The sequence below is a fragment of the Hipposideros armiger genome, unplaced genomic scaffold (assembly GCF_001890085.2).
Source record: "Hipposideros armiger isolate ML-2016 unplaced genomic scaffold, ASM189008v1 scaffold_181, whole genome shotgun sequence".
Taxonomy (NCBI): Eukaryota; Metazoa; Chordata; class Mammalia; order Chiroptera; family Hipposideridae; genus Hipposideros; species Hipposideros armiger.
Genome location: NW_017731531.1, coordinates 326,455 through 344,953, shown reverse-complemented (window position 1 = coordinate 344,953; position 18,499 = coordinate 326,455). Strand labels below are relative to the sequence as shown.

At 45.8% G+C, this 18,499-nt stretch overlaps 1 protein-coding gene across 1 annotated transcript in view; it reads right to left on the bottom strand.

Annotated features, from left to right (window-relative positions):
* Positions 1 to 18,499, bottom strand: part of SERGEF (secretion regulating guanine nucleotide exchange factor) — a 209,572-nt gene that overhangs the window by 63,825 nt on the left and 127,248 nt on the right. Inside the window, 1 exon segment of the mRNA XM_019652555.1 lies at positions 10,440 to 10,476. Within this exon segment, the coding sequence (XP_019508100.1) occupies positions 10,440 to 10,476 (37 nt within the window).

The window sequence follows — 18,499 nt, the reverse complement described above, 5'->3', positions numbered from 1 at the left end:
GAGTCTCCATTTTCCCATCTGGAGAAGAGGGGCAATTATCTGTCTACTTTCTGCCTTGCATGATGATGATTCAATGAAATGGTATATGCAAAATGCTCAGATTGGTGCCAGCACTTAGTAGGTACGCAAATACTGTCAGTTCTCTTTTATTCTCTAAAAAGGCATCATCTGGGGCCGGCCGAGTGGCTCAGTTGGTTAAGAGCTACCTCAAGAGTGCGAGCTCTGAGCTACAGGGTTGCTGGTTGGATTCCCGGCTGTAATGGTCAACTTCTGAAGTGTCTTCCTAAATAACCCATAACAGCTGCACACTGACTATACAATAAAGCCAATGTCCCTTGGTATGTCATTGGAGGCTGGGTCCTAGCAGACCCTCAGCTGTCCTGCTGGTTGACCACTTACTTATCCCTCAACCATGATTGACACTGTAAAACCTGCCTTCCTTTGTCCCATGTTGATTCGTCAGCACAGAATCCTCAGGAGCTACCTCTTTCATGAGAATTTCCAAAATTAATCATCCTTCCTCTTTACTCTTTCTCCTAATTCTTATCACTCTCTGCTTTGTGTTCATCCATCCATTCATTCATTCATTATTTATTAAGTGCATGTTACGAGCCAAGCTTAATTCACAGCTCTCTTTCCCATTAAATGTGAGCCCTGTGAGGTAACAATGGTTTGTTGTATTCCTCCCCAGCATCCAGAATGCAACATTATTAGCTACTAGCAAGGTGAAGGGAGTGAATGAGGAAAACAGTGTGTGTAACATTCATTCAGTGTTTAACAAACATGTGAAGCACCTACTGCCTGCAGGGCAAGTGTAGAGAGTTATAGTCTATTAAGATGCACAACACATTTTGCGGGCATGAGGACAGACTTGAGTGGCGCAGCCCACTTTAGAAACATTCCTCAGGTGGGGATTCTAAAGCCCAGAGAGGGACAGTAACAGCCCAGGATCACACACTCAGAATGGCCTAACTCAGCAAGGCTGAAAATACCTGGCAAGGAAATGGCATGACTGGAACTCTCATATATTGCTGGTGGGAGCATAAATTGGTACAACTACTTTGGAAAACTGTTGAGCAGTATCTACTAATGTTCTACTATGACCTAAATATCCTACTCTTAGTTACCCACCCAAGAAATCAGTGTTCACCAAAAAGCATGTGTAAGAATGTTCAGGGCCGGCCGAGTGGCTCAGTTGGTTAACAGCTCACTCAAGAGTGCGAGCTCTGGGCAACAGCGGTTCAATTCACAGCTTGAGCTGAGCTGCCACTGAGCTGCCAACAGGTGGCAGGATGGCTCGGCTAAAAAAAAAACAAGAATGTTCATAGTAGCTTTATTCACAATCCTAAACTGCAAACACATCAAATGTTCCTCAACAGCTAAATGGAAAAGTTGTGGTATATTCAAACAGTGGAATATTATTAATCAATAAAAAAGAGCTATTGCTACACAAAAAATGGATGATTCTTATAGACACAACATGTTGAACAAGGGTACACACTGTATGACATCATTTATATGAAGTTCAAGCACAGGCAAAACTCATCACGGGAAACAGAAGTTAGAAAAGTGGTTACCTCTGGGGGTCAGGTATTGACTGAGAAGGGGTATGAGGTGGCCATCTGGGGTGCTGGAAATGTTCTCTACCTTGTGCTGGGTGGTGGTTTCTTAGGTGTATATACATGTGTAAAAAATAATCAAACTGAACCTTTAGAATTTATTTGTGCACTTTATTGTATATCAAGGTGTGATCACAAAATACGGTGAATGCTGCTGTCAAGTGCCATCCAATGGAAAGACAGGGATCGTCAATACGGGAAGCAGCATGTTGGATTTTAGTAAGTGTGGGACAAGTTTCAACTTGTTCGGTGCAGTCAGTCGGGTGTGAGCTACAGTTGAAAGAAGGTGTGTTTTAAAGTGTGCCATAGTCGGGCCGGCCGAGTGGCTCAGTTGGTTAAGAGCTCGCGCAAGAGTGCGAGCTCTGAGCAACAGCAGTTTGAGGCCCAGCCCGAGCTGAGCTGCCGCTGAGCTGCCAACAGGTAGCAGGATGGCTCAGCTAAAAAAATAAAAATAAAAAAATAAAGTGTACCATAAATCATTGATCACAGACAACACATTAACATGAATTTTGTTTCAAACTGCAAAAAAGTGCTAAAGAAACACACGAAATGTTAAAATTAGTTTATAGTGATGCTGCAGTGACCATGAAGATGGTTTACAAACGGTTCGAGTGATTTCATAATGGTTGTGAATCAACTGAAGATGAGGAGAAATCAAGATGTCCTTCAACATCAAAAACCCAAGAGAATGTTGAAAGAGTAAACGATATGATTCAATCAAACAGGTGATTGACTATTAGGGAAATTTCTGAGAATCTGACATCTCTTATGGTTCTGTTCAAAGCATTTTAACAAGAGATTTGAACATGAGGCAAATGAGTGTGACATTTGTTCCATGCATTTTGACTGCTAAACAAAATCAACAGTGTTTGTCAATTTCATTGGAGGTGCACGATCGTGCCATTTCAGATTCCAGCTTTTGTAGACATGTCATCATGGGAGAGGAAACTTGAGTCTATGGTTATGATCCTGAGACCAAGGTTCAGAGTTCTCAATGGAAATAACCCAGTTCTCCTCGTGCAAAACAAGCACGTCAATCAAGATCTATGATTAACATCGAGGTGATGTTAATTGTGTTTTTTGACCTTGATGGAATTGTATGAGCTGAGTTTGTACCCAGGAACACTACAGTGAACTCTGAATATTATAAGGGCTCATCATTTAAAAAATGATGTGCAGAGCCGGCCAAGTGGCTTGTTGGTTAAGAGTTGGCTTGGGAGTGCAAGCTCTGAGCAGCAGGGCTGCTGGTTTGGATCCCACATGGGCCAGTGACGCTGCGCCCTCTATAGCTAAGATGGTGAACAACAGCTCGACCTGGAGCTGGGCTGCTGTGAGTCACCGGCGACAGTGTAGGCTGCAGTGGGCTGCCGTAAGCTACCATGAGTGGCTGGCAGCCGGTGTGAGTAGCCATGAGTGGCCGACGACTGACTGCCTCACCCAGAAAGAGCACAATGATGACACTACCAACACGGGCCAGTGAAGCGACGTCCTCTACAACTAGACTGAAGAACAAAAGGACAGCAACTTGTCTGTTCCTCTTCCCCAATTCCCCAATAAAATCTTTAAAAGAAAAAAAAAAATGATGTGCATAGAAAACGGCCTGAGAAATGGGCAAACGGTTTCATCCTCCATCGTGACAATGCTCCGTGTCACACATTGCTTCTGGTACGGCAATTTCTATCAAATAAAAACATTACGGTGTGTCCTCATCCACCTTATTCACCAGATCTGGCACTGTGCAACTTCTGGCTCTTCCCCAAAGTCAAAATGCCCATGAAAAGTAAATGCTTTGAATCGATTCAGGACATGGAGTCAGCCACAATAGTGCAAGTAAAGACACTCACAAAAGAGGACTTCCAGAACTGCTTCAGAAAGTGGCAAGAACGATGGAATAAGTATGTTCAAAGCAAGGGGGAATGTTTTGAGGGGGATTAATGGCACTGTGTCTTTTACTGTAATAATTTTTTTAAAAATTTAAACATTCATTGTATTTTTTAATCACACCTCATATATTGTTCCTCAATTTAAAAAGTAAAACAAGGGATTTCTGGTCAAGATGGCAGAGACGTAAACAGTGTGCTCACCTCCTCTCACTACCACAGCAAAATTACAAGTGAACTACAAAACAAGCATCACTGAGAATCACCTGAAGCCTAGCTGAACCAAAGCCCTACAATTAAGGACAGAAGAAGCCACCTCGAAACTGGTAGGAGGGGCAGAAACAAGGATCAGGCTGGTTCCGCACCCACATGTGGCCATTAAAAATCAGGAGGGATATCTCGGCTGCGGAGGTCCACCGCCCCGGGGAACAAGGGGTCCCAGCGCCACATCAGGATCCACAGCCCAGGGTTTCAGTGATGGGGAGAGAAGTCCCCATAATTTCTGGCTGTGAAAACCGGCAGAGATTGTGGCTGAGTGAGGCGAGAGTGGCTGTACTCCCAGGCGCTCCTCTTAAAGGGCCAGTCCACGGACTTACTCGCTGATGGACTCACTCACTCTGAGTTCCAGCACTGGGGCAGCAGCTGGAAAAGCGACAGGAATGTACGGGGAAGAACTGAGTTATCTGGCTACAGGCTGAGGGCTGCAGGGGCAGCTTTCTCCCAGATGGAGGAGCTGGCAGAAGCCATTGTTTCTTTGTTGAGCCCTCCCTCTTCCCTGCGTGCAGGAGGCTGCCGAATCTGAGCCTCCATTAACCTGACCAACACCATTTGTTTGCCCAACCCAGGTATCGAGAACCCTCCCCACCCAACTTTTGGGCACACCGAAGCTGCTTCCAGTGGCTTTTCCATACAAACCTCCTGCCTTGGCTCATGCTGCAGACTTTCCTAAAGTTTCTCAAATGGTCACAAAACCCAAACAACTAGCATCTGGCTTTGATGTGTCCTATACCTCTGGGTGAGCAGCCCTAAGGCCAGAACTAATGGCAGCCAGCCTTGGTTCACAGCTTGGGCTCTTGAGGCACCTCCAAGCACAGTTTGGAGACAGTATTAGGGAGACTGCAGAAACAGGCACTCTTATACATGGCTGGTAGGAGTGAAAAACGGTATAATTCCTATGGAGACCAATTTTGCAGTATCTTGCAAAATAAATACACTTAGTTTTTGATATAATAACATCACTTCTAGGAATTTATCCTACAGCTACACTCTCCCACACATGAAATAACATATATAGTACGAGGTTATTCACCACGTCATCCCTTGTAATAGCTAAAGATTGGAAATTACCTAAATGTCCATCAACAGAGCACTGGTTAAATAAATCATGCACACAGGTACACTGGAAAATGTAGCTAGCATAAGGAAATAGGAAGGCATTTATACTGATATGGAAAGATTTCCCAGAAAAATTGTTGAAAGAAAAAAAATCAGACATTACAAAGTATAAATAGTATACTACCATTTATGTAAAAGGGGGAAATAAAAATATACCTTTGTATTCACTTGTATTTGCAAAAAGAAACTAGAAGGAAGAAGAGGAAACTAACAACAGGCATTACCTGCACATGCAGTGGAAGGGTTTCTGGACACTGGACAGATGGGGAATGCGGTAGGAGGGAGGTTTCTCATTTTATCTTTTTATGCTTTTTAAGTTTTGAATCATGTACGTGTATTAATTATTTTAAAAACTATATAAATAATTTTTTTTAAAAGAGGTAAAGGACAATGGAAGGGGAAAGAAGAATCCTAAAAGGGGTAGTTTTCTAAAACAATATAATCAATTTCACGATTTTATCTGGTTATAATGCAGAGAACTGCTTAGTCTAAAGCAAAAGAGACTTAGGCTAGATATATAGAACTTGCCAGAACAAGACAGAAAAATAAATATTGAAATGAAGGGTTGAAATAATCTTATCTGGTGACCTCAGAAGTAGGCCAGGCTGTCAGTGGTGTGCAGGAAGGCAGCGCCAGGTAGGAGACCAGAGGCCCTGAAGATAGACACCTGGGTCAAAGGCCCAACACACAGAGTCCACCCGAGAACCCGATGACCTGGGTGGGCAAACTGCTCAGCCTAGCCTTCAGCTTCCATCATCTAGAAAACGGGGTTAACAATAGTGCCCACTCACCAAGTTGCTATGAGGGTTAAATGGATAATACACTCTGTCTATCACAGTGCACAGGACCACACAAGTCTGTACTTACCTCTAAGCTTTCTACACAGCCCTGGGGTTGACAGGTGTTGCCTCTCAGAAATAGCCAGCATCACAAAAAGAGTTATATTAAATTCTTACATGAACCTGTTTGATGAGTTTCAGGCCAAGATCAAACATTCTACCACACATATTACAAAGGTACATGGGTTCAACAACTAGAAATGATCAGTGAAATGAAAAAAAAAAATCCTTGCATAGATTATACCTCCAATTTGGTAAAAGATTTGGCTTTGCTTGGAGGAGGAGGAGGCACCACACTTTCCTGCCAAATATCTAACCCTTTAACAATGTCTATCTGGCGAGCCTGAGCAGCCTGAGTGCTTCAGGAAAAAGGCCATCGATAAAATCCTTTCCAAGAGTCTGTGCGGAGCGGGGAGAGAGGAAATGCAGTCAGCTCTTTTTACTCTGCAGGAAGGGAAGGCTGAACAACTGCACATCAGGAGAGAAGGCAAACAAATTGCCCATTCAAGCCCAAATAAGCTGCTCTTGGGAGAAGCAGAACAGCTGGAGTCAATTCAGCCACACAAGGAGGTGAGGGCCCCAAAGACAGGGGTGGGCTGGGGGAGCCTGCCTCTGGCAGGCCAGCATCTTCTGAGCAAGTGGTGGCCACATGCACTCATCTCACCTCTGCTGACCTCAGTCCCTGCCCATGAATGGGAGCCAGCCAGCCAGCTTTGTCAGATGTGGAGGGAAATCTGGGTGGAAAGGAAGGAAGCAAACTAGTGAACCTGTCAAGTGAGTGAGCACCTGCTGAGCACCTGTTACGTGTCAGGCACTGAGCAAGCGCCTGACATACCTGTGCCATTTGGAAGAGCAGCTTTAAGGGGTAGGTACTGTGATGGTGCTTTTACAGATGAAGAATCAGGCTCGGTGACAAAGAGTGATTGTACAGGCACATAGCTAGAAAGTGGCCAGGCCAGCCATGGCAAATGGCCTCAGCTCTCTCCTGCCTGCTTGTCACTTGAGCTTTTCTATGCCCAGCTCCCACAGCTCTTCCTTTGTCTAAAGTAGGAACTTGCACCATCTCACCACACCATCCTGTCTAGCCATGGGGGTGCCTGGAGGCAAACACAGAACAGGTCTAAGAGAAGCTTCACTGGAAAACTAAGGAAAGAATGAAAGAAAATTGCAAAAGAAAGTGGGGGGGGGGGAGAAACCTGGAAGCAAATGAAGTAGCAGAGCAGAATTACTTTGATCCCCTAAGACACCTGAAATATGGCTGCCGGGGAGCTTGCCTCCAGCTGGAACACGCAGGGCCTGAGATCCCGTCTGGGACAGTGGAGAGCAGAATCTTCACCTGAGACAAATCTGGACTAGCGATGTTTCCAGAGCTGTTGGGATTTCTGGATCCCCTAGACTGGAGTCCCCAGGATACAGTGTACAAATCCATTCTGCAGCTCTGCTGAGTTCCTGCCCTGGACACGTCCCTCTCTAGCTTCTGAGATTCCCACCCTGAGTCTCAGACCTTCTTATAGTCATCTTATAATCACTTCCTTCCTTGAGGCCTTAATATAACAGCAACAACAACAACAGCTAATATTAGCTAACATTTATTGAGCCTTTACTTTTGTGCCAGGCAGTTAGCACATTATATAACAACCCTATGAGGTCAATAACATATTCCAGATGAGGCAGTTAATACACAGAGAGGTTAAGCCACTTATACAAGGTTACACAGCTCACAAGTGAAGGAGCCAGAATTTGGCCCAGTGACTGCGCTCTTCTTCAGCATTACCCATAGTCCCTCAGGCCCTAGGATATAATACAGTCGAAAGAGCAGTCTTGGAAGTCAGGAAGACAGCTCTACCCTTTGCTGCTCCTTATCCCTGGGCAGCCTGTCTAACTTCTGAGTCTCAGCTGTCTTCTTTATAAAGTAGGTGTTGTGTCCATTCTAAGACAGAGTAGGTCTTCGATTATGTCCTTCACCTGCCTCGATTTCACCTCCTCTTCCAATGTGATTGTCGCACATTCATTAAACATTACGGCTGCTTCTACCCTGGAGCAGAGTTTGGCTTCTTTATATTCTGTTCTAGTCTGTTCTGTAACTGTGTGGGACCCAGCAACGGCTCTGTGGGGCTGGGTCTCGGGAATGAGACTGAAGGCAGGGAAATCCATGTAAAGTGGGCAATGGCAGAAGGGCTGAGGGGAGATGCTGGCTGTGAGAACAGGCTTTCAGCTGGAAGGAGCTCTCCTCTTCCAGCTCGTCTGCCCCTTGCTGGACTCCTGCCAGAGCTAACAGGCACTTCTTGTGACTTCCTGTTGCACGGCTTGCACCCTGCAGGGTACCCACGGAGGGCTACATTCCTCCTGGGGCCCCATTCCTCCCACGGAGGTAGGTAAGTAGACATGTTCAGAGCCTTGTGACTGGCTGGCCCACCTTTCCTGACTCTGAAACCATTCATCCTGCAAACTGTTGAGCCAGGCGCTAGGCATTGGGGACAAAACGGAAGATGACAGGTCTGCCCTCACAGAGTTCACCGGCAGGCCCTGCTCTCCCACTGCCTGTGGTGTTCTCTTCACTGGGCAATGCTGGGAACACCTTTCCAGAATGTTATTACTTCTCTCTTCCAACTGAGTACTTCACTATAACAGTTACACGAACAAGTGATTCTCCCCTCTCCCCACCCTGACCAAGAGAAATGAGAAATAAACAGAATGATAAATACAGAGGGTGCCAAAAAAATGTTTACACATTTTCAGAAAGGAAAAAAACTGTATTAACTGTAATACTCAGTATATACCGGTAACAAAAGATGAATACAAGTCACATTTGACTTCTGCAATTACTAGAGGTGCTCAAAGTGGTTCCCATCAGCGTCCAGACACTTCCGATTACTGAGAACTACTGCTTGAGCATAGATAACATCGCTTAAACTCTGTATACGTTTTTCTGGCACCCCTGGTATATATGTATGTATTTCTTATGCACCCCTATATACCAGGTATTCACATACACTATCCCACCTCATCGCCACGACGACAACCCTGCAAGGTGGGATTATCCCCATTACACAGATGAGGGGACAAAAGTGGAAGCTTCCACAGAGACCCGGTTGGAACCAGGGCCGTCTGCCTGCAGAGTCTATGCTCCTTCTACAGCCCCATGCTGGCCTCTGTCAGCTCAGCCTGCCAGCCTGCTAGCGCTGGTCCCCTTCTTCATCTGGATTTTGTTCTTTCAAGTATTTAGATTCCCTGCAATCTTCTTGTTTGTGCTGGTCCCAGAGGAAGCCAACCTCGCCCAGTCCAGTGACAGCAGCAGCATCCTAGGCACCACCTCTGAGTCTCGGATTAGCTTGTCTTAATTATACCCAGGCTGGAATAGTTCCGGCACCGCTGCAAAGCATGCAGGTTTGCTGTTCCATTTTCTGTCTCCTCTGACTCCAGCCCCTTCTGCTCCCCGCCCCCTCTGCTGGCTGGCGGCCGACCTCCTCTGCTGTCCTTGGTTCTGCTCCTTGCATATCACGTTCAGGCCTGCAAAGGGGTGCTTCCAGCTGCTGCCACCCCGAGCGGCGGAACCAGTCTAGCTCAATTCAGAAAACAGTGCTCGAGTCTCTGCTGAGTGCCAGGCACTGCTTTGGGTGCCACAAGGAGGCAGGAAGCAAAAAGAAAATACAGGGGCCATGCCCTTCAGAAGCTTAGAGCCAGAGGCTGGGAGAGAAAAGTAGACAGGGAACAGAAATCGCCAGCACAGGGCAGACAGTGAGGGAGTTGGAATAGCGCCCTAAAATATGAGAGTGGGAGGGAACCCTCGTTTCCTGTTTTAACCCCTCCGTTTTACAGATGGGGGAACTAAAGCCCACAGAAGGGCAATTATTTGAAAAAAACGGAATCAAGTAATAACAACCTGTTCTTCTAAAACCCTTACAAGGAGCTAAGTACTGTTCCACATGCTTTACCTGTATTAACTCATTTAACCCTCTCAACAACCCCCCAAGGTAGGCTCTAGTGCCCTCCCCATTTTAAAGATGAAGAAAATGAGGCATTGAGGAGTTACGTACCTTGTCCAAGTTCACACAGGTAGTAAGTGGAAACCTGCATTGAACTTAGGCAGTCAGGACCTATATTGTTGTCTCTCTAATGTATTGTGAGATGGAGACAGAATCTACATGTGGAAGTGATAAGAAGGCTTTCGAAGGAACTACTAAGAGGCCCTGATGATGAAAACAGTGAACCTTGGTTATCCAGTCAACTAAGAGGAAGCCTCAATTCACCAGAGGCTTGGCTTCAGCTGGGAGGTCCTGAGCGCCATGAAACACAAAGCAGTAAGTGCGCAGAGCCCCGTATTTCCAAAGAAAGAGCCAACCAGGAGGAAAGAACTTAATGCAATGGATTTATTCACAGGAACAGCAGCGGCCCAATCCTCTTCCCCCTTTCATATCTGACTTTCTACACATGCTGCCCTCAGCCTAATAAGATCTTTATTATCTTCACATGCCACTTCCTGAGGCAGAGAGACTGGCTCAGGCATCTTGAAAAGAGGCTCAATGATGGGGATTGAGATTTTTAGAAAAGGAGCTTCTAGGAAAGCCTTGGTCAACCAAAGTCCCATTTCCCAGAACCTCCCCCAACATGCACACACACATGCACCCTGGCTTTGGTTAACCAAGGGTCTCCTCCACTTCTGCCACAGCAGTTTCAGAAGAAACAGTTACCAGTATACTACATACCAATCACTGCCAGGTTATGCTCTGAGCCACAAGAGACCTGTAAAAAGAAGGAAAAGAAGTTATATTAGAGCAAGAAAATGTATAGCTATTTCAGCCTGTATACTTTATGATCACAGTTATTTTTTTAATAATACCAACATCCATTTTTGGCAAATTTTAGGAAGCAGAAAGGGGCTCCATATACAAAAGTTAATACTGTAATTACAACACACTCACGACTACATAAAAAGTGATTAAAAAAATTTGAATGGAAATACACCAAGATGTTAAAGTATTTGTCTTTAAGCAGTAAGACCATGAGTGATTTTTTTTAATCCTTTCTTCTTTCTACTTTTCTACATTTTTCAAATTTTCTCTAATGAGCATGTGTTACTATAAAAATGGAAATACAAGGCAATACAAATGAGTTTTTGAAAACTGAACTCAAAAGACCATCATTCTCACCCGGACTAATAAAACGAGCAAAGAATTTGGTGTAAACGTGTCTGAGGACAATGGCCTGACTTTCCTCATCTGCTCACTCTCCCTTTCACCTTCCAGTCACACAAACATCTGTAGTTCTCTGAACATGACATGCTCATCTGGGCCCTTCTTTGCATATGCTGTTCCCCTGCTTGGAATGCCCTCTCTTCGACTGCCTACCTAGAAAACTTCCACTCATCCTCTAAAATCTCAAAGCATCACCGAGTCATCTTTGCAGTTGCTGTCGGGCAGACTCAAGCACTTCTTTTATTGCACAACTTACTCATACCCCCACTGTAGCGATTATCATGTGACCTTTGACACTGGTTTCCTGCCTCTGCACTAGACTGAAAGTATTTTGAGAACAGGGCTGAGTCTTATTCACCTCTGCATTGCACAGATGGATTGTACAAGGTGGGGGACTCGGTGCGCATCTGCTGAATTAGAGAATGGATGAAAGATCACAATACATGAAAGAACAAATACCTAACATATAAAAGACAATAATTTGGGGTTCTGAATCCAGTGTTTCCACCCAGTGAGAGGCACGTCTTTCCTTACAGTCCCCACACGTCCGAACGGCAACCAGGAGGAAGTGACTGGAAATATAAAAGCAAAAATGGTTCTCCAGTACTAATTAAAAGGAGCTCCAGACTCGAGGCAAGCATCCTGTGACCTTTGTCAGGATGTTCACTTGAGCTCCTGGCAAGAGGAAGGCTGCAGGTACTTATGGAATGTCAGTGCTGGAAGGGCCCTGGTGGTCTTCCACTCCAATCTTTCCACGTTGTTAGGAGATAACTGAGGCTCGGGAAGCGGAAGGAACTTGCCTTGGAGTGCCACAGCAAGTGTGTGTCAAAACTAAGACTACAGCCACTCTGATTCCCACACACGTTCCTTTCCTGATGCTACAGCCATCACTCTTTCCCAGCAAAGACCACTTGGAAGTGATACTCAAAGGAAATCGGCACAGGTCCCTGACAGTAACAGGCTCAAACGGCCTCTGAGCACTGGAAGCCAAACAGCACACTGGTAGGTGAGAAGGGGCAGTGAGGCTTCTGCCCCTTTAAAAGCTGTGTTTCCCAGATCCCAGCGTCCACAGGGGAGAGGGCTACCCACACGTAGGTCAACTCCCTGGCAGTGTCTGGCAAAGAAGCACCTGTATGTTTTATCCCAGTAAATATTTCCAGGTTGCCTACTCTCTGATCTGAGGTCTTTTGAGACAGACTGAGCGTCTAATTTATCTGAGAGGTCCCACCATGCCTCACCCAGGGCCATACTCATAGCACAAATTCATTATGCTTTTTGGTTATACCAAGGCTGGCTCCCTAGGTTCTGTCATGGAAAGCTGTTTAGATTGAAAACCTGGAAAAAACTTAATATTGAACATGAGGGGAATGCTTATGTAAATTATGATAGAGCTATTCGATGGACTATTATACAGGCTTGGAAAATGATGTTTACAATACAGGAAAACACTCATGATATCCTGTGAACTGAAAAATCACCTAAAAACTATATATGTAATATGATCTCAACTCTACAATAAAACATTGGGTAAAAGACACAAGGAGACACACCCAAATGTTAACGGTGATTGCCTAGGCTAGGGATTGGGTAGGCATTACGAGTATAGCTTTTCCTTTTGTTTTTTCCATGCTCTCTGGATTTTATTCTCCTCTCTTATACTCAGAAATATATCTATTAAGAATGAGAAAAATAAATACAATGCCATTCCCACCATAAAGGAAATAAAACCCTGCCTGCTATAAAATCTGATACGTTCTGAAGTAGTAGGGGAAAGAGATTTGAAGGAAACATAACTAGATTATGAGGGCAGCTGCGTCGTGGTGGTAGGATTACAAGATATTTTTTCCTTCAAGTCTCTATTTTTCAAATATTCTTTAACGGTGGTGTTAGCCGTAGTGGTGATGGTGGCAGCGTTAAGAGCAGGAACGAAAGCCACCATACACTGAGGACTCATATGGGCCAGGCGTCATGCCAAGGCTCTTTATAAACATTCTCTTGTCTTAATCATCACAATAATCTTTCCAGGTAGGTTTGACTTTGCTCATTTTAGACATAAGAAACTGAGCTCATACATATTAAATAACTTTCATAGCTAGTCAATTGGCAGGAGCAGAGCTGAAACCCAGGTCTGCTTGATCTGTTAAGTTCCGGTTCTATACGGCTAGATCCTGTTACCTTTGTTTTTAAAACATGAAGCTATTTCATTTTACAAAATGCAGGCAGAGAAAGGGCCTGCCTCTGACTGCCAGGGCTCACCCTGGGGCTGTAGACGGCAGAGCTGACTAACCTTGAGGACCAGGGGCTTCCGGAAACAAGCCACTGACAAATGCCAGTATCAGGTAGCAGACACGGCTCTGAATTAATGAGCGAGACAGTGATGAATGGATTTTGTCAAGGCATTGTAGAGCTTGAAGCTCAAAGCTCCCCACTGCTGCTTGCTGTCTGTGCATTGGCACAGAGGCCAGGAGACTGACCATCACAGGCCACAAAATCCCAGGGCTGTCCTCCTTCAGCACGATTGTGTCAATGACCATTTGCTTCATAATGCTCTCGTCAGCATCTACCCACTGCCCTGCTGTAGGCAGATTTTCTAGAAGACTCCATTAACAGTGGCAATGTGCCTAGGAGGAAGAGATTCAGAGCCAGGAAGCCAGGTGGAAAACTCAGTCCTCTGCTTTCTGGCTCTGAGGCCTCTCCGGCTTTGGTGTTCTCAGGTATAAAAAGTACATAACTGTATCTGTCCCATCTGCTTCACAGAATGCTAGAGGACAAATGAGACAATCCATCTCCTCAGAGCCACGTGTCTTACCTTTCTTACATTGAAATCTGACCATGTCAAAACATCCCTATATAGAACCCTCCACAGGCTGCCAGCATTGGGAGGGCAAGGGCTAAACTACCCAGTATGACTTACAAGGCCCTCAGAAGAAGACGCCCATTTACCTCTCCGGCTTCATTTCTTCCCTCTGCTACTCATGAACCCTTAACCCCAATATAACATATCCCCTTGGTTCCATTCACACCACATTACGTTTTCTCTAAGGCCATCGTGTAATTCCAGGCTTCCATACATGCTATTCTCCTTGAGTGGAATTCCCTTTCTCCAGCTGTCTACCTGGCTAAATCCTTCAAGGGAGCGCGAATATCCCCTCCTGGTGAAGCCAGCCCTGACTTCTCAAGAAAGAGCCAGCTGCCCCACCCTGGCTACTCCCCAGCATTATGCATCATGGCCGTTATCACACCTGAGAGGACTATTCGTGAACTATGCATGTCTGTCTCTCAGGCACCCAGCAGAGTGCCTGCCAACAGTGTCTCGGCCACATAGCCCAAGGACAGCACATGAAGAGGGGTGGGGGTGGGAGATATAAAGGGGCCCAGAGAAGATAGATGATTCCAAAACAAGTGTGAGTAGTGGTGTGGCCACTCCAGCCCAACTGGAGACAGGCGCTGAGATGCAGTGAGGGCAGAAGGGGATGGCTCTACAAGACTAGTGTAGAGATGACAGAGGCATCGAAAGCACAGTGCGCCAGCCACAGAGGTCAGTCCTAGGAGACAGAGTCCCACTATAGAGAAAGTACGTTCCAGCTTGTTGGTTGGGGCCTTCAAGAGAAAGGGGGCACACCTCTCCAAGGGTGACGGGTGGGGAACAAAGGTGGCTGTGGAAAGCTGTCCTTGACTTCGTGTTGCTCAAATACTAGCTAGAGGAGTCTTTTCTGTTCAGGCATTTCAGTCTGAGAAGGCAGAGAGGCAGAAAACATTTTCCAAACCCCTAGCTGCCACAGGGACAAGGTCTCCCAGGAACCCTCCTGCCAGGCTAGACTCCATCAGTTCTTTTTTTTCTTTCTTTTTTTCTTTTTTTTTTTATTGTTAGTTTCAGGTGTACAGAACAATGCAATAGTTACCCTTTTCACCCTCACAAAGTAACAACCCCCCTCCCTCCATCAGTTCTTATGAAGGGAATTGCACAGGGATCTCCTGGGGGCCAGATCCCACTAAATGCAGCTGGGTAGGGATGAGATGGGCAAGAATCGACTGGTAGTAGATGCCCAGTGAATATATGCTGAATGCATTAATGAGTTAGATGAATGAATAAATGAATAAGCTAAAAGCAGACTAACATGAAAATATTTGCCAAATGTTGAATGCAAGCACTTTAGTTCTCAACAGTACGCTTGTACCATTTCTAAAAATAGCTGACTGGCCCTTTTGCATGCGTATGGCCAGGCACTTGGCTAACCGCTTTGCCTGTTGTATCTCATTTAAACCTAGACCAAACCTAAGAGACGGATTCTTTTGTTACAACTGCTTTACAAATGAGGCGTTTGGAGTTCAGAGGGGTCAGGTAGCTTGCCCAGTGTTTTACAGCTAGGGCAGGTGCAGAATTCTGTGATCATTCAGGTTCAACCTTTCTATCATCCCAACAGTTTTAACACTTCTTGTTTGCATATAGGATAAACCACCCACCTAGTTCCTGAACATCTGGCAACCCTGTATCAATTATCAAGGGATCCTAAGCTGGGAGAATCCTAGACTTACAAGACCCAAAGAACATCTTCCTGGGGCTAGAGGTGTCCACCTCGGGACTGATCAAGAAGCTGTTCCAGGGCTTTTCCTTGGGGGGAAAAGGCTGTAAAATGACAACAAAGATTTGTCCTCTGTCCTCCCCATGGAAGCTATCACCTCGCAGGGAAGTCCACCAGATTCTTCAACTCTGAGCAAAGGGAAATCAAAGCGTGGAAAACAGAGTGGAGCGGTGAACGCAGGATTCTGGGGGAAGAAGCACTGAAATGCCAAGGAGAGGAAGCTGAGACAGGGACGCCTAGGGACCACCTTGGGACACTGCGCGGTGTCCTGCAGGGCCTGCTGATTGGTTCCCGCCCATGCCAGTGGACCCAGCGGCCTGCGGATGCTATGGCAACGAGGTGCCGGTGCGGAGGCACGTGACTCCGGGGGTTGGGCAGCCATTCCTGGGGACTCGGAGGAGGGATTCAAAGCCTGGGAGTGCTTGGCACGCAACGACCCCCGGCTACCCAGAAGCAGCAGCGTGCTGGGAGCAGCTCCAAAAGGCAGCCTCCCCTGGGGAAGGGAGTGGGCATCTCCCTACAGCCTTTGCTGGAACTGCCCGAACCCATATGTCATGGGTGTAGAACTCTGGGGCAACAACCAGAATTTCCAAACCTGTTAGAAAAGCAGGGCTGGGGGGCTGGGCACGTTTCACAGACAAACTGCAGTCCTGTTAGCCAACGGAGTTTTACCCCTAGGCTCAGAAATTGCCCCAAAAGGAGCCCATTGTGACAGCAGAGAGGCAGCACAGTGGCTTGCTTCTGGAAGCACCTAGCCTTAGGAAGATAACCTTTAACCCCGTGTGTGAGGGCTTGAATTTTTGACTGAAGCCTAAATGTCAAAGGAGGTCAAACAATGAGACCTCCAGGCCCAGAGGCTCCATCTGTCCTCCACCTCAAAGTCCTGGGTGAAAAACCCATTCTCCCTGTAAAGCCAATTCCGTTTTTTCCAAAGCACATTATATACCTAAGAAAATGAGGCTTCCATTAGGTTCTACTACCTCCTCAAATGGAGAGGTTGGGGTGGGGCAGAAGACAGCTAAAATTTGTTAAGGGCCTGGACGCCAGGCGTGTGACATTATAGAATTTCACTTCACCTGCATAGAACCTCTCATGCTCAGCTACTCTGAAAAGTGCTAATCTGTCTCCCTACTCACCAGTCAGCAAACACACTCAGGGGACTTAAAGCACTAGTGCCAGGTCACACTGGACTATACACCCAGCTTGGCCTTGCTCCAACGCCTGTGAGCAACGCTTCTGATACAGGAACCAGGCTGTCCCAGTCAGTAAGGCTCAGATTCTCAAGTGACAGACAGATCTCTGACTCTATCTCCCTCCTACTCTGTCTCCATCCTGTTAATTGTGCCTTCTCGAAGACTCTCAAATCTGTCTTGATTTCCAGTTGCTATCACCTTAGTTCAGTCCTTTTCACTCCAGCCTGGATTCTTTTAAAAGGTACCTAAATGACTTCAAGCTCTCTTCTCTATGTCATGTCATGATCTCATTTAAAATAAAAAAAGTTTTAAGTTGTCATGCTCTCAAAGCCTCCTAACTTAATACCACCCTTGATCTCCCACTCCTTTTCTACTCAAGCCTGCTAACTCAGCAACCCAAGTCTCTTCTCTGTCCCTGGAAAATCTGTTTCCCCACCTTTGTACCTTTACTGGCACCATTTTCTCTTCTCTATACCATGCTAAACCTGACCAACCCTACAGGACCTAGTTCAAGCCCCACTGCTTCGAGGAAGCCTCCAGATGTTCTCAGCCCCAAGGAGATCTGCCTTCTCTCAAGTCCTACCGCCTCCTGCCTTGGCTATAGTTTGCTTTTGTCAAATCTCCTTTGTACTGTTAATAATTTGGGTATTGGTGTAGCTATATCTCCCCCGTCAGTGTGAGGTAGTGAAAAGAGCTTTCATTATGGAACCAGGAGACCTAGATTTGAGTCCTGGCTCTGCCACTTCCAGGTCATATAACCTTGGGCAAATCGCTTTGCCTCTCTGGCCTTCAGTTCCTGCATCTTTAAAATGGGGTAACAACAGCCTGGCATATCTCATACATTCTAAAACCCTTCTGCCACCTCCCCACCCTCCTCCTAACATCAACAGAATAAAATTCATTCCGAGCTTGACCCTGTTCTATAGATGAGTTTCCAGAACATATAAAAGGAAACTATAAGCATTGGGAACTGGCATAGGTTCACTATGAACAGTTCATTTCCTTTTCAACCGTTCCTCTCTTCAGAGGGCCTGAGAAATGTCTACTGAATTAGAATATACACAATAATTAGAATATAATACACACAATTAAACTGTCCAGGCACTCGAATGCTTGCTTTTCCCATAGTGCCCTTCTAAGGGAATCCCTTTCTCCTAAGTTGCCATGTTGATACTATGTGCTCCTGGTTCCTGTGGCCACACCTAACTGGACTATATGGATGAACACCTGTCCCAAAGTGAGTTAATGTATAGACTGGCCACAGTCTATGAAGTGACTTAAGGTGAAAATCCTGCCTGAAAAGGGTTGTAGGGAGTGAGTCCTGTAGTCTAGTTGGTAGCTGGAGAGGCGGCTGGAAGAAACAGACACAAGAAAGGTTAACATGAGGAGGAGCTACAGACAGAACAGTCAGAAGCTGAGAAGACTGGCTAAGTCACGAGAATGTGAGCGTTCTAGGCCTGACTGCTGAGGGCATCAGAGGTCTAGGTGTTTTAGCGGCCTCGTTTTCCAAATGACCTTCCAGTTGTTTTTTTATGCGGCATTTGCTTCGCCTGTTTTCCTTACTTATGCTCATCCTTACAATACTAAAGTAACCTGAGAATATCTCTGATCCTTACAGACTAAAAGTGCCTAACACAACAATGCATCTGGATTTCAGTAAAAACACATCATTAAGTTACTTTTACCCTTGAGAACAGGATGGAACTATGTGAGCTGAACAACCACATTCAAAGACAGGCAATGAAGAGATTCAGGCCAGCCAAATATCCTATAGCATGCTTCTCAAAAAAAAAAA